We start from the raw sequence: 14345 nt of genomic DNA on the forward strand, positions 1-14345 counted from the left end.
AATTATTATAATGTATTGAATAATAGTATGTTTTTATAATCTGATAAAGCAAATTTCTCTTTATTTTGTTTGGTTATTTTTAGTATTTTGCTATTAAGGAAACTTTCTACTAATATATACATTCTTGTGTATGCCTCTTCCTATATATATTTTCCACTTGGATATGTAACAAAGTCTAAAATAAGTCAAATGTCTCTTCATTCTCAAGACAACAAGAGGATTACAGATGCTTTATTTAAATCCAGTACTTGACCATTATTATTGTTACTGTTATGTTGTCCATATTTTAGATTTTTCCATTTATTTACCAGAACGTTGACACACCATTCTTTTTGTGTCTCAGAAGTTGTGTCTGATCATTATTCTACCTGAAGCCTTCTTTTAGAATTCCCTTTAAGGGAGGATCTGTTTGTGCTAAACTCAGTTTTTGTCCAAAAATGTGTTTTCATATTTGTTTTCGAGGATAATTTCAGTGATATATAAACTATATGTTGACAACTATTTTTGCTTAGAATTTTGAAGATATTCCAGACTTCTGACTTCCACTGTTGTTGAAAAGTCATTTCTTTTTATTTGACCTAGGATTCACTGGTCTTCCTGATTTCAGAGAATTAGTTTGTCTCTATAAATCTGGGAAATATCTTTTAGAATATTGCCTTCTCCTTGCTATTCATGTTATATTTTTGGGGGATTCTGAATAAACGTATGTTAGATTTTCTCCCTGTATTGTCTGTAACTTTTAACTACTCATCTTTTTGTCTCTCTGTGCTACATTTTCTCTCTCCACTGCTTTTCTTATCTTTTGAGTTTGTTTTTATTGACTTAAGTAGGTACAAAAGAATATTTGTAAGTTATGAAGAACCATGATGCAAAGAATACCTATGTACTCGCTACCAAGTTTTAGAAAAAGAAAATTACCGTTACTTGGAGTCCCTTTGTGTATTCTTCTCCATTCCACTCCCCTTTCTCTCCTCTCATAGGTAACTACTATTGTGGACTTTGTGTTTATGGTTTCCTTTGTGTTATTCATACTATTGCTACATGTGTTTATATTCTTAGGCAATATTTTTTTTAGTTTTGTAGTCTTTTAAACTTTATATAAATGTAATTCTGCATGTATTTTTTCTACTTTTGTTTAATAATATACTCTGATGTTTGTTCATGTTGTTGCACTGTAGCTGCTACATTCTCATTGCTCCACTGAGGTTTTTTCCCCATTGAGTTCTAAATTTTACTTCATTTTTCATTCCAGAAGTTCTTTTTTTCCCCCCAAATCTACTTGACCAATTTTCATAATAATTTTTAAAGTTTATTCCTCATTAGCAAACTAAATCTTTGATTTCTTTAAACCTGTTAAACATACTTATTTTCTGTTCTCTGATCTTTTCAGTATCTGAATGAAGTCTTTGATAGCCTGATTCTGCTGGCTCTTGATCCTGATATCCTTGTTAAGGTTTTGTTATTTTGATTGTAAGCTCATTTTCTTTGGAACTTCATCTTTGAGAACTCTTTGAGATTCCAAAGAGTTCAAATATTTGGTGGTTTCTGTGGGTTGCTTGGAGCATTACCAACCTGAGACTACTTTATAGTATTCTTCACCTGAATATTTTCTGGTACCATAGCTTGAATTCTGGCCACTAATTTGTATGAAGGGAAATTTTCTTTTTCTGTGTAGAAACTTTCAGCCATGGTCAAAATGAACAGCTTTATTGCTCGCAGTCCTGCACAGAGGGTGTTTGTCTCACTCACTTTTATGCTGATGATATAGCCCTATGGAGTTTAATGGGGGTTGGGGGGGTTAGCCCTAAGCTTTTTCTTCAGCCTCTGTGGACCTCAGGATACTCAAAACAAGATCAGGGTCACCAGAACTGGATTTAGTAGCTAACCCTCAAGACCCAAGCCAGCTTGTATATCTTCCAACATTCCTACTGTTTCCATTTTTGGCTTTGCCAACTCCGTAATCTTTCAAAAAGATACTTTTATATTTCAGCCATCATTTTTCGTTGTTTACAATGGAAGAGTCATTTAGGAAATCTACTGTTCTATACATTGTAAATGAAAGATAATTTTAGATTTTTTTCTGTGCAGTTAAAGACATGTACCAAACTCAATTCCTGAGGTTACTGTGGGTTTGGACATTTTTCATGGACTTTATCCTCTTTTACTGTAGTGGTAACTTTTCTAAAATAATAGCAATTTTTCCTGTTTTGTGTGTGAAATGTTCTTTGAGAGTAAATGAAGCAATAAGATTAATTGCATTGAACCCAGTCTTCGAAGAATCTAGGCACTCATGTATGTCCTTAGGACATCTGGCTTAATGAATCTTTACCCTCCTAAGTCTGTTTGGGAAATACTTTCTTAGGAGAGAATGTCTCAGACCCAAAGCACATAATGTGTAGTTCATAATCAGATTTTAGTTTCAGTTTATTTACTTTTGTATGGTAGCTTTTTCTTTTTCTTTTCTTTTTTCCCTTTCCCCTTGGCTAGAGATAATCAAGTGTCTTATAGTACAAATATATCATAATAATCTTACTTTAAAAAATATTTGCAGTGGAAGTATGCGAGACCTAACAGCACAAGTGACTGTAACAGCACAATTCCCAGAAGTGACTATCCAAGCCCTTGGAGAAGATGAAATAACATTAGAATCTGTGCTTCGTGGAAAGTTTGCTGCAGGTAAAGTAATGTTGCTGAAAATTTAGCAACATTATTGCTAAACTTAATAAGATTAATAATAAGCATATATTAAGATAAATAATATTAAGCATATATTGCAGTTCCTTTAATGTGGAAGAATAAAAGCAGAACCTGCTTAGAGTGGTCTTATATAAGTATATTACGTCTACAAGTACATACGTATTAATTTCTACCTACTTGAGCACATTTTCATTGAATCTCCTGGGGTATTATAGTTCATTTTTCCTTTTTGCAATACCATATATTTTATATCTCTTAGTATTGAGTATCTGCATTTGGAAAGTAGAAATGATACATGGCTGGTTTTCCTTTATAATTAGTAAGTTTTTTCGGTGATGAGTTTAGATTAGAACCTGAACAGTCTTATGAGTAGAAAAACCTGATTGTAGTGCCCTAGGTGATACAATATATTCTGAAAGTCTTATTTCTTAATTCTATTAATCTGAACAAGATCTTAATAATAATGATGTTTTACATTATATAATACAGCAGAGAATTAGACCAGAGAAACCATTAAATTACGGATTTCAGTCTAGTGAAATATATTGCAGAAGACTTTTCTGAAAATGAGTTTTATAGCCATCCTGCCTAGCAGGAAGACAACAAAACATATAGATCAGTAATTTAGCTATTTATAGTGCTATTCTCTTGAATATTGAAGGTAATAACAGTACTACTCTTACATGCTAGGTACTGTAACAATTTTTCATTGAGGTAACTACTAGGTTTTTCTAATTAGGCACTATTACTATTCTATGTAACTGAGAATCAAATAGGTTAAGTAACTTGGTCCCAGTTACATAGAAAGCAAGTGGCAAAAATGAGCTTTGAACCCGTGCGTTCTTGGTCCCCACTGTACCATGCTATTTTTTTAAAAACTCTAGCCTCTCTCAGCTATAATCTAGTATATACAGCTATCTGTTTGGATGCCTCGTAGACATCACAAATTTAGTAGTAAAAATTAACATCATTCATCTAGCTGTTCAAGGGAAAATTCAGGGTCTAGTTCTTGATTTTTCTGTATTACTCACCTCCCTATATATTATTCATCAGCAAGTAAATCCTTTTAGTTCTGCCTCTGAGATGAATCTCCAGTCAATCCACCTTTCTGTACTCATGACCACCAACCAAGCATAGGGTACCATCTCCCTACTTCTGCTCTGGTCCCACCTTATTGTCCATTCTCTGCTCAGCAGCTGGACTAACATTTAAAAATGTAAATCAGATTGTCACGGTCCTGCTTAAAACCCTCCAGTTACTTTAGATTGCATGAAGAATAAAATCCAGACATGACTAGTCAGGGGCCAAGAAGGGCTTCTGATATTTCCTATTATTATACTGGTTATGTCTCGTCTTCTCAGATTTTGAACTCTTCAGTGACAGATCATGAGTTATACTTTTATAACTCCCATAACACCTAGTTTAACTCTTAAGGTATAATGTAGTAAAAATATGAGTTTGGGAGTTAAACAGACTTGCGATCCACTTCTGGCTCTGGTATTCATAGCCATGTGGGTTTTGGGCAAGTCATTCATTCATACAGTTGTATGAAAGTTTAGCTGCCTTATTTCTGTATTGGGGTGTAACAAGGAGTAAGTGAGGTAATGTATTTAAGCATATAACATGGTACCTTTACTGAATGGTTACTTTATTATTGCATTAGTAGTTATTCAATTTATTTTACTAATTAGAGGACCACTCTGTTCTGTAAATGCTTAGATTTCAGTTTGGAGATAATGAGCTGTGTATTATATATGCAAAAGAGCTAACTGCTATTTAGTTTTGTTGTATATATACAATATTAAAATAAGAAACATTTTTGTTTTTTTTCTTCTAGGGAAAAATGGACTTGCTTGCTTGGCTTGTGGTCCACAACTTGAGGTAGTAAACTCTCTAACAGGAGAGCGGTTGTCTGCATATAGATTCAGTGGAGTGAATGAACAGCCTCCTATAGTCCTAGCTGTGAAAGAATTCTCTTGGCAGAAGAGAACTGGATTGTTAATTGGATTGGAAGAAGCAGAAGGGAGTGTTCTCTGTCTTTATGACCTTGGTTTATCAAGAGTGGTTAAAGCAGTTGTTCTTCCTGGAAGGGTAGGTACTGCTTAAGATATGTGGACATTCTGCTTTCAAAACCGAACCCCTGCTGGTTACATGGGTGTGTTCACTTTGTGAAAATTCATTGAGCGATATACATTTGTAATTAGATTACTTTTATGGAAGTTTGTTGTTTTTCATTAAAAAGTTTAAAATAAAGAGGTTAAAAATATATTATCAAAGCAACATAACATTTAAAATAAAACTTTCCTTGGATAAAGATGTGGTGTGTGTGTGTGTGTGTGTGTGTGTGTGTGTGTGTGTGTGTGTATATATATATATATATATATATATATATATATATATATACACACACAGACACACACACACACACACACACAATGGAATATTACTCAGCCATCAAAAAGAATGAAATAATGCCATTTGCAGCAACACGGATGGACCTAGAGATTATCATACTAAGCAAAGTAAGTCAGAAATATTAGAAAGTCTAATATTTAGACTCTAAAATATTTTAGTGTATCATATTTTAGACTCCACATATGATATCACTTATATGTGGAGTCTAAAATATGATACAATTCAACATATCTATGAAACAAAAACAGACTCAGAGATAGAACAGACTGTGGTTGCCGCAGGTGGGGTGGGGGTGGGTAGGGGAGGGAAGGGATGGGAGCTACATATTCACAGAGGCAAGCTATTATGAACAGGATGGATAAACGACAGGGTCCTGCCATATGGCGCAGGGAACTGTATTCAATGTCCTGTGACAAACCATAATAGAAAAGAAAATATGTATATATATATAAAGAATATATATCTATGTACATGTATAACTGAGTCACTTTGCTGTACAGAAGAAATTAACACAACGTAAATCAATGAAATTTTTAAAAAATTAAAATATAACTTCCTTATTCTTGGTTAGAAAATTACAAAGTAAAAATAGTGATGACATGTAGTGTTCTAATCTTTTAGATGAAAAGTATCATCTGAATTTTGTTCTTACATCCAGTTGTGTTTTATGAGGACACCAAAAGTTTATAAAAATATTATATTCATTACTATGGCATTTTTTCCTTGCCTCTGTTTTTTCTCTTTTAATTTGAGACTGTAGCCTTGTAGCAATATGTAAAATATGTCTTTATTACCATTTAAGATGTGAATAATATATTTAAATAGTGAGTTCATTTATATTCACCATTTATTAATTCTAACGTATGTATGCCTTGATATGCCAGGCATCTTATCCAGTAGTAATTACAGAAGTTCTTTGAATTCAGGTTGTTTCTTCAGCAGATTGATTACTGCTCTTTTTACATGGTGAGAAAATGTATACACTTACAAATACAAAGACAAAAATCATGGAAGAGTAGAATTCTTTTTCTACCAGTGTGAAAGAAGTATGCACTTTACACACAAAAGTTTATGTAGGTATGTATGCATATATATGTATGTAATGTATATCATCATAGAATAGAATTTTTAAAGTTAAAAGGGGGCTTAATGACAAAATAATAATTTTTTATAGTGAGGAAACCAACCCAGTGGGCTAATGTGGGGTCTGAAGTAATTTATAGCCTGGTATCTTATATGTACTTGCCAGTGATGATGATTTTAAAGACAGAATTATTTGACAATTTATTGAGTGCTTACTGTAAATCAAGCTATGTGCTAGATTTTGGGGGTAAGTGGATGAATTGAACTTGGTCCATGCTGTCCAAAAAGGCTTGTAGTCTAGTGGGAGAAGACAGATTATAGGATGATAGCATAAATATAATAAGTGCTTTGATAATTTTAGCACTTGGAACGTGGAGAACACCTGGATGATTTCTGTTCAAAAAGGTTGCACATTTTCAGCAAAAAGGCCAACATGTAAAAAGTCACGGTGTATAGAACATTTGGAAAACTAGTCTTATTGAGAATGGCGGGAGAGAAGGGAAGGAGGAAGTGGGTGCCAGAAATGATGAGGATTGAGATTGTGAATGGCCTTATTTGCAGTTAGGGGCCTCCTCCTAAAGTCTGTGGTGAAATCATTTTAAATTTAAAGTGGAATTGTAGTGTAAAAAGCTATTTGGTTGGGGTAGTTCAGGTAAATAAGGATGATGGACTGAACCGAGGAAGTGACATAAGAAATGGAGAAGATGGGACAGATTCAAAGTAGATTCCAGAGGTAACATGGACAGGACTTGTTGATCATTTGGATAAGAGTAATTGAGAAGGAATAAGAGTTAGATAAATTATTGGTTGCTTAATTGGATGAATGGTTGATATCACGTGGAATATAGGGGAAAGAAAAGATTGGGAGAGGAGTGATAGATACCTTCAAAAGGAGTTCAGTCAACTAGCTCTTTTTTTTTTAATTTATTTATTTTATTTATTTATTTTTGGCTGCGTTGGGTCTTCGTTTCTGCGCGCGGGCTTTCTCTAGTTGCGGCGAGCGGGGGCTAGTCTTTGTTGCAGTGCGCGGGCTTCTCATTGCGGTGGTTTCTCTTGTTGCGGAGCACGGGCTCTAGGCGCGTGGGCTTCAGTAGTTGTGGCACGCAGGCTCAGTAGTTGTGGCTCGCAGGCTCTAGAGTGCAGGCTCAGTAGTTGTGGCGCACGGGCTTAGTTGCTCCGCAGCATGTGGGATCTTCCTGGCCCAGGGCTCGAACCCGTGTCCCCTGAGTTGGCAGGCGGATTCTTAACCACTGCGCCACCAGGGAAGCCCCCACTAGCTCTTTTTTGACTAGGGCGCAGTATCCCCTCTTAAATTTGCTTTTAACTGCCTCACTTTAAAATTAATTAAGGTAGCATTGTCGATAACTTCATGTATAGTATTTATATGAGGAATGCAAACAGATCCCTTACCCTTCACTGAAGGAATTAAAGAGAACATGCTTTAGTATTTATAGACATTATTACATAATTTAGAAAAGAAAGACAATCCATGAAATTACAGCTTTCAGAATTAGAAACACTAAGGAATGTTTTGTGTACTAATGAAATATTGAGAAAGCCAGGGTTTTGTCTGTAATAATAAATTACAGCCTGAAACAAACTTTAACCTTACATTAACACATAAACCATTGATAGCAAATTTCCTCTTTTCTTTCTAGGATATTCATCAGTGTTATAGTAGAAATCACCAAATACTTAATTATCAAATATCATACCTAATTAATTTTTGTGAATTAATAAGAAACAGAAGGAAAGCTAAGTGTAAACTAAAATACAGACTATTAGGTACAGACATTTAAAATTTGACTCATGAGATGAAGAGGAAGAATACAACTCCATGATGTAGCTACAGTATGATTTTCTTTAAGTAATTTCAGTCCTTGTTAAATGTCAGTGATCCAGTTACTGCCAAAGCTTTGTGTGAAGTCCATTATAATGTAGCCCTTTTAAAGAAGGTTAGACCTCTTCAGGCTTTAGGGCATAAAAAGGACCTTTTTAAAAAAGTGTAAACAGTAAATTTTTCTGGAATGATTTATTTTTACTCCTCCTTAGAGGAGAGGCTATATACTTATACAGTAGCTGGTTAAGAGTTTTAAAGTGAGAAAAATCTAGGTTTCAGTTTTATACTTAATGACTGTGTGACTTGAATAACTCAGCTATTCTAAGCCTCAGGGTGTTTCATCTTTAAACAGGGATAATTATATATAGTCTGATATCAAAGGGTTATTGTGAATTGATTAGCATAATGCCTGGAATATAGTAAAGTCTTGATAAACATCAGTTATTATTCCAACTGTATCATGTAATTCTTGTTATATCTGAACATTTCATTATGTTATTCAGATTTGCAAGTATCAAATGCAGATTTGTGATTCTGTATTGGAAAATGTTAACATCTGTATAACTAATAACCTGCTTTAACCTCAGAATTTGCTGTGTTTTCTCACTTTGTATAAGAAAAGCAAATGATATATTCTGCTTTCTAGGTAACAGCTATTGAACCTATAATTAATCATGGAGGAGCCAGTGCAAGTACTCAGCATTTACACCCAAGTCTACGATGGCTTTTTGGTGTGGCAGCTGTGGTAACTGATGTTGGACAGATCCTTCTTATTGACCTGTGTTTGGATGAGTTGTCAGGCAATCAGAATGAAGTAGAGGCATCAGGTAATTAATTAGTCATTCTTTGCTTGAAACCAGAAATTAAGCACCTGAGTATTCTGATGCAATGGATTGATTTTTTTTTTTTAAATAGTCAAAAAATGTTATATGGAAACTTCTTTATGTATCTGTTTTAAAAAAATTGTTTGCTCCTCTTTTATTGTTTTGGGCACTATGGAGATGTTTTGCATGAGTTATTCTATTTTATTGATGAAGTGTTTATAGACTAAAGTAGGTCTTGAAAGAGATAGGGATATATTTCCAGATACACACTTGAATAATATATTCAAGTTATTAAGTAAATGCCAGAAGAAGGGCTGAAAGGTATAATATCTTGATCCTTATCAAACAGTATAAAATTATCCAACTATGTAGGATCTAACATAGTGTTTTTGGCATACTGTTTATATTCCTACAGTAAGCCCAAGATAGAAATAAAGCAATAAATAACAGTAACTATTTAAAAGTCTTCCCTCACAAAATAACATCCTAAAATAGAACTAAAGCTACTTAAGTGAAGAGAGAGAATTTTCCCCCTTTAATACTAATGCATATATTTATAAATCTACTTCTCAAGTGTTTTTTGTTTTGTTATTTTTGTGATTTATGAGACTCTTACTTGATTGGTTTATGTAGGGAGGAGAGCTAACCTAAAAACTTCTAAAAATGTGTGTATTACCAATAAAGTTTCAGGAAAGGACTATTCCTTGAGGACCTTCTTGATTTTTAAAATAGTCCTGTTGGGACTTCTGGTGGTTCAGTGGTAGAGAATCCGTCTTACAATGCAGGGGACTCGGGTTTGATCCCTGGTCAGGAAACTAAGATCCCATGTGCTGCGGGTCAACTAAGCCCACACCCTGTAACAACTGAGCTCAGGCGCCTCAACTAGAGAGCCTGTGTGCTGCAAACTACAGAGCCCACGTTCCCTGGAGCCTGTGCGCCACAACTAGAGAAGAGAAAACCTGCACGCCACAACTAGAGGGAAGCCCGTGTGCCTCAATGAAGATCCCGCATGCCACAACTAAGACCCAACGCAGCCAAAGATAAATAATATAATAAATAAATCTTAAAAGAAAAATAGTCCTGTAATATTAGTGCAGATCTGTTTATTTATGGATCAGCTAAGAAATAGATACAAATAATCAGTATTTTGTCCCAATTTATAATGAGTATAACTAATAAGAACTGTTGGTATGTATTAAAACTGATTAAAACTGCAAGTGGTAAAAATTATGTTTGACCAGAAATTAACTGAAGAAACAGATTATCTGATCAAAATTTAAATCTGCAAAATATGACGTAAAAAAGTTTGATTTGGTAGAAATAATGGCCACACATGCACTTAAGGCAAAAAAAATTCTCGTAATGATGGAAACTATACCTGGAAATTTGATATGTATTAAGATCTGATTGATCTTAATAAAATCCTGGGTAAAGTTTAAATGAAAAGAATTGATTAGTATAAATAACAGTAACTAAAAATGAATTTGTAGAATATTAGAAATGATTTAACTGCTCTTTGTAGAAAATTGATGAAGGAATTAGTCTTGATGGAGTTTTGTTCCAGAGTGGCTTGTAGATGATATCGCTGTAGGTCTAAGGCTAATTAAAATACCTGTATTCATAATTAAAACTCTTCAGATCAAAATAGTAGAGTTGAAACATGCTTTATTTCAGGAGTCAATAGTTAGTAGTTAAATTCAACACAAGGGTAATTTTATAGTGAAACTCTCTGGATTGTAATCAAAGATCAGAATCTGTTTCTCAATTATGAGAATTAGGAAGCCATTGAATTTTATAGCATACAAAAAGTTGAGTTTTGGGGTTTAATGCAAAATTAATTTTTTGTTTACAGAAGTAATTTATAATTACAGCTATTTAGACTTCACTGAAACACACACAACATAAAAAATGAAGTTCCTAACATGATAAACATACTATAAATACTATTTTGCAACTTTTCCAAACTTAACAGTATTTCTTATACATCTTTCCATATCAGTGCATATAGAGTCTACTTTATTCTCTTAAATAAGTTTACAGTATTCCATTTATTAACTAGTTATTTTGGCAAAATGTAATCACTTGCTGTTTTCTGGGGGGAAAAAATCAAGCAGAATGGATTAGGAGGGTAATCATTCAAGTACAATGTGATAGGATTTTTTTCCCCCTTCATAACAGCGTTGAAGGAATCTGCTCTTGCACAACAGTTATATCAATGAATGGGCCTGAATTTTTTTTTATTTAAACATTTCAAACATCTTCAAGTAGATAGACCAGTATAAAAATTCCCACAAACCTGTTACCTAAATTCAAGTTAGTTTTCAAAATTTACCCATATGTGCATCTGTTCTCTTTTATTTCCCTTTTCCCCCCTTCTCTCTCTCTCTCTTTCTTTTTTTTTTTTTTTTTTTTATTTTTGGCTGCACCGTGTGGCATGCGGGATCTTAGTTCCCAGACCAGGGATCGAACCCTTGCCCCCTGCATTGGGAGCACGGAGTCTTAACCACTGGACCACCAGGGAAGTCACCCTTCTCTCTTTTTTACTCTGTACTAATCTAAAGCAAATAACGGTTATTTTACTACATAATCATGATGCCGTTTACCACTGTTAACGACATTAAACATGGACTTATATTTGACGGTTTGCCTCTCATGTCTATTTGAATTTAGAGCAGTCCTCCCTCTATCCTCTCCTTATTCATTTATTTATTTTTAGTGCCACGGACTTGCTGAAGATGTTAGTTATCTGGTAAAATGCCCCACATTTTGGAATTCTCTGTGTGTCTTCATGTGATGTCATTTACATTTTGTATTTTCTGCAATTGTAAGTTAGCTCTGATTAGATTGATTTAACACTTGACAAGTATACTTCAGAAGTGCTGGGTATTTCATAATGTATCACAGCAGGAGGTACATGGTGTCTTGTTTCATATTTAGTGATCAGTGGGTTCAGATGACGACAGCATGATCCATCAACCTTTGTACCAGTGGTTCTCAACTGGGGGTGATTTTTTGCCCTCTAGATTTTTGGTCATATCTGGAGACATTTTTGGCCATTAATACTGGAGGGAGATGATGCTACTTGGCGTCTGGTAGAAAGAAGCCAAGGATGCTGTGAACATCCTATAAAGCACAAGACAGCCCCCACAGCAAAGAATTATCTGACCCAAGATGTCAGTGGAGCCAAGGTTGAAAAACCATACTTTGTTGCATCCATTGAGATTGTTGCCTAGGTCTCTTGTGTCATTAGGGCTGCAAAAAAAAGATGATTTTAAAGTTCTGTTAATCTAAAGAATAATTTTCTGATTAACTAGGGCTATTTGTTCACCTTGAAATACAGTTTGTACAGAAAAGGGAGAATAAATGCTTATATTACTATTTAAGTACAAATTTTCAGAGTAAGAAGCTGGTACTCAGCTACTTTCAGTGTTTCAATTCAGTAAGGTCTCTTGTGAGTAAGGAGGGCAGGAACTCATGGGGTTTTATATATTGTACTTAATGTGTTTTATTCATTTTCATTATTGTCTTATGCTCAAAAATGTTCTGTTTTTGCTAACGAAGGCACCTTCATGTAGTCTGACACATCCCCTCAGATTTTGATAGCTTCCTAGATTTCTGGCACAGGATGTGCCCGGCTCATCTTATATATTTTCTGCTTCTGACTTGGAACCAGCCATTCTCCAAGGGGAATATTTAGGTTGTTAGTTCTAAATTTGAATAAAGAAACCATCAGCTTTATTTATGATTGTTAAGGAAATTGTTTAATTCCTTTAAAATAAAGTCTACTTTAGATAATATTTGATGTGTACTATGAGATTTTTAAGAAATCATACAATTAAATGTACTTTGAAAATTATAGCATTTAAAATAAAGGTGGTTATTTTATAGTTCAGTATGCTTTGTTATCACTAATCTTATTTTAATTGACCCCAGTAGTTTTCAGTTGCTGCTTGAATAATGGGCGACACACTTGCTTTTATGCTGTTTATAGTTTGTTAATCTTACTTGTCTTGCTTATTTACTTATCAGACCTTGAAGTTATAACTGGTATCCCAGCTGAAGTACCACACATCAGAGAAAATGTGATGCGAGAGGGACGCCATCTGTGTTTTCAATTAGTAAGCCCATCAGGAACAGCCGTTTCAACCCTTAGTTACATAAACCGGACAAATCAGCTTGCTGTTGGTTTTTCTGATGGGTATCTAGCACTTTGGAATATGAAAAGCATGAAAAGAGAGTAAGTACAACTTTTTCTCTTTGATTATGTGATTATTGGTAATTTCTTTGTGAATGTAACTTGTTCTCAATTACTAATATTTAAAAATTAGCATAAACAGGAAAAGATAGGATAATGATTGAATGACTATGTAATTTTCCATTGCATTAAATCATAACTTGGTATAATAAAGGAGTGACCTAGCACATGAATTTAGGTTGATTCAGTGTATTTAAAAGGCATTTCAGGGAATTTCCTGGTGGTCCAGTGATTAGGACCCTGCTTTCACTGCTGTGGCCCGGATTCAGTCCCTGGTCGGGGAACTAAGGTCCTGCAAGCAGTGTGGCTCGGCCAGGGGAAAAAAAGGCATTGCAGTCATTGTGGTGTTCAATTTGCCAGTAACTGTGACTCTGTTAAGATAAACTACGTATTTGTATAGTATGAATTCCTTCAGAAGTACTTTTCTACATAACCATATGTGTAAGGTAGTTTAATAATAGTAGTTCTCAGTTGACAGAAAAACAAAAGCTTTTTTAAAAAGTTACAAAATACTGTGTTTAAAATTTTTTATGCTGTCAAAAACTTCCCCCAAGTATAATTATATTGATACTTTTTATTAATCTTTATGTTGTTAAAATTGCTGAGGAATTGACTCTTTATTGAGGGAGGTAAGGCACTATAGGTTTTAAGTCTAATCTCTGTTAAGAGTTAAGTAGATACCTATTTGTCTCTTAAGTTGTCAATTTAATATTTATTTCTTCTTTTTTCTTCCAAGTAATATTGGAATATTTTCTTGAGTAATTTGTCTTGCAAATGAGTCAACAAAATAGTCACCCTTCCAAACTTTCTGCTCAGTTCATCTCACCAACAAATTGGTACCTACTTGGCTGTGTTTGGTTATAAATATTTGCCAAGTTTGAAGTGAAGGAAAAAGAGAGAGGTAGAAAATAAAAAGATTCTCATCTATACCCATTTTTTACTGTTGGGTTCTTTGATGATATTAGTGTTACTAGCCCCTTAAGTAAACATCGACTGTCCTTGCACTTCCTCAAAGTCAAATTTTTCTGCAAAGTGCCAGTGATGAAGTGGCAATGCTATTGCCTAGTAGCTCCCTATGGGAAGTCCATCTCAACTCTCTTTGTTGATACCTTTTTATCAGCTCTTGTTTTTGAATAGCTCCCAAAGGAGTGCCTGGAGAACCTGGCTTTTACAGTGTTTTCTTTAGCGCTATCATCTCTTCACTGATTATGCTTTTCCAAAGGGTTTGTGA

At 34.3% G+C, this 14345-nt stretch overlaps 1 protein-coding gene across 4 annotated transcripts in view; it reads left to right on the forward strand.

The window, feature by feature from the left end:
• Nucleotides 1–14345, forward strand: part of AHCTF1 (AT-hook containing transcription factor 1) — an 82203-nt gene that overhangs the window by 10921 nt on the left and 56937 nt on the right. For all 4 annotated transcript variants that reach the window (XM_082339829.1, XM_082339830.1, XM_082339832.1 and 1 more), the window contains exons 2-5: nt 2552–2676; nt 4535–4788; nt 8682–8862; nt 12889–13096. In XM_082339829.1, the coding sequence (XP_082195955.1) occupies nt 2559–2676; nt 4535–4788; nt 8682–8862; nt 12889–13096 (761 nt within the window). In that variant the 5' untranslated portion in view covers nt 2552–2558. The remainder of the gene's footprint in view (nt 1–2551; nt 2677–4534; nt 4789–8681; nt 8863–12888; nt 13097–14345) is intronic.

This window comes from Balaenoptera borealis (genome assembly GCF_965194805.1).
Source record: "Balaenoptera borealis genome assembly, chromosome: 1".
Classification (NCBI taxonomy): Eukaryota; Metazoa; Chordata; class Mammalia; order Artiodactyla; family Balaenopteridae; genus Balaenoptera; species Balaenoptera borealis.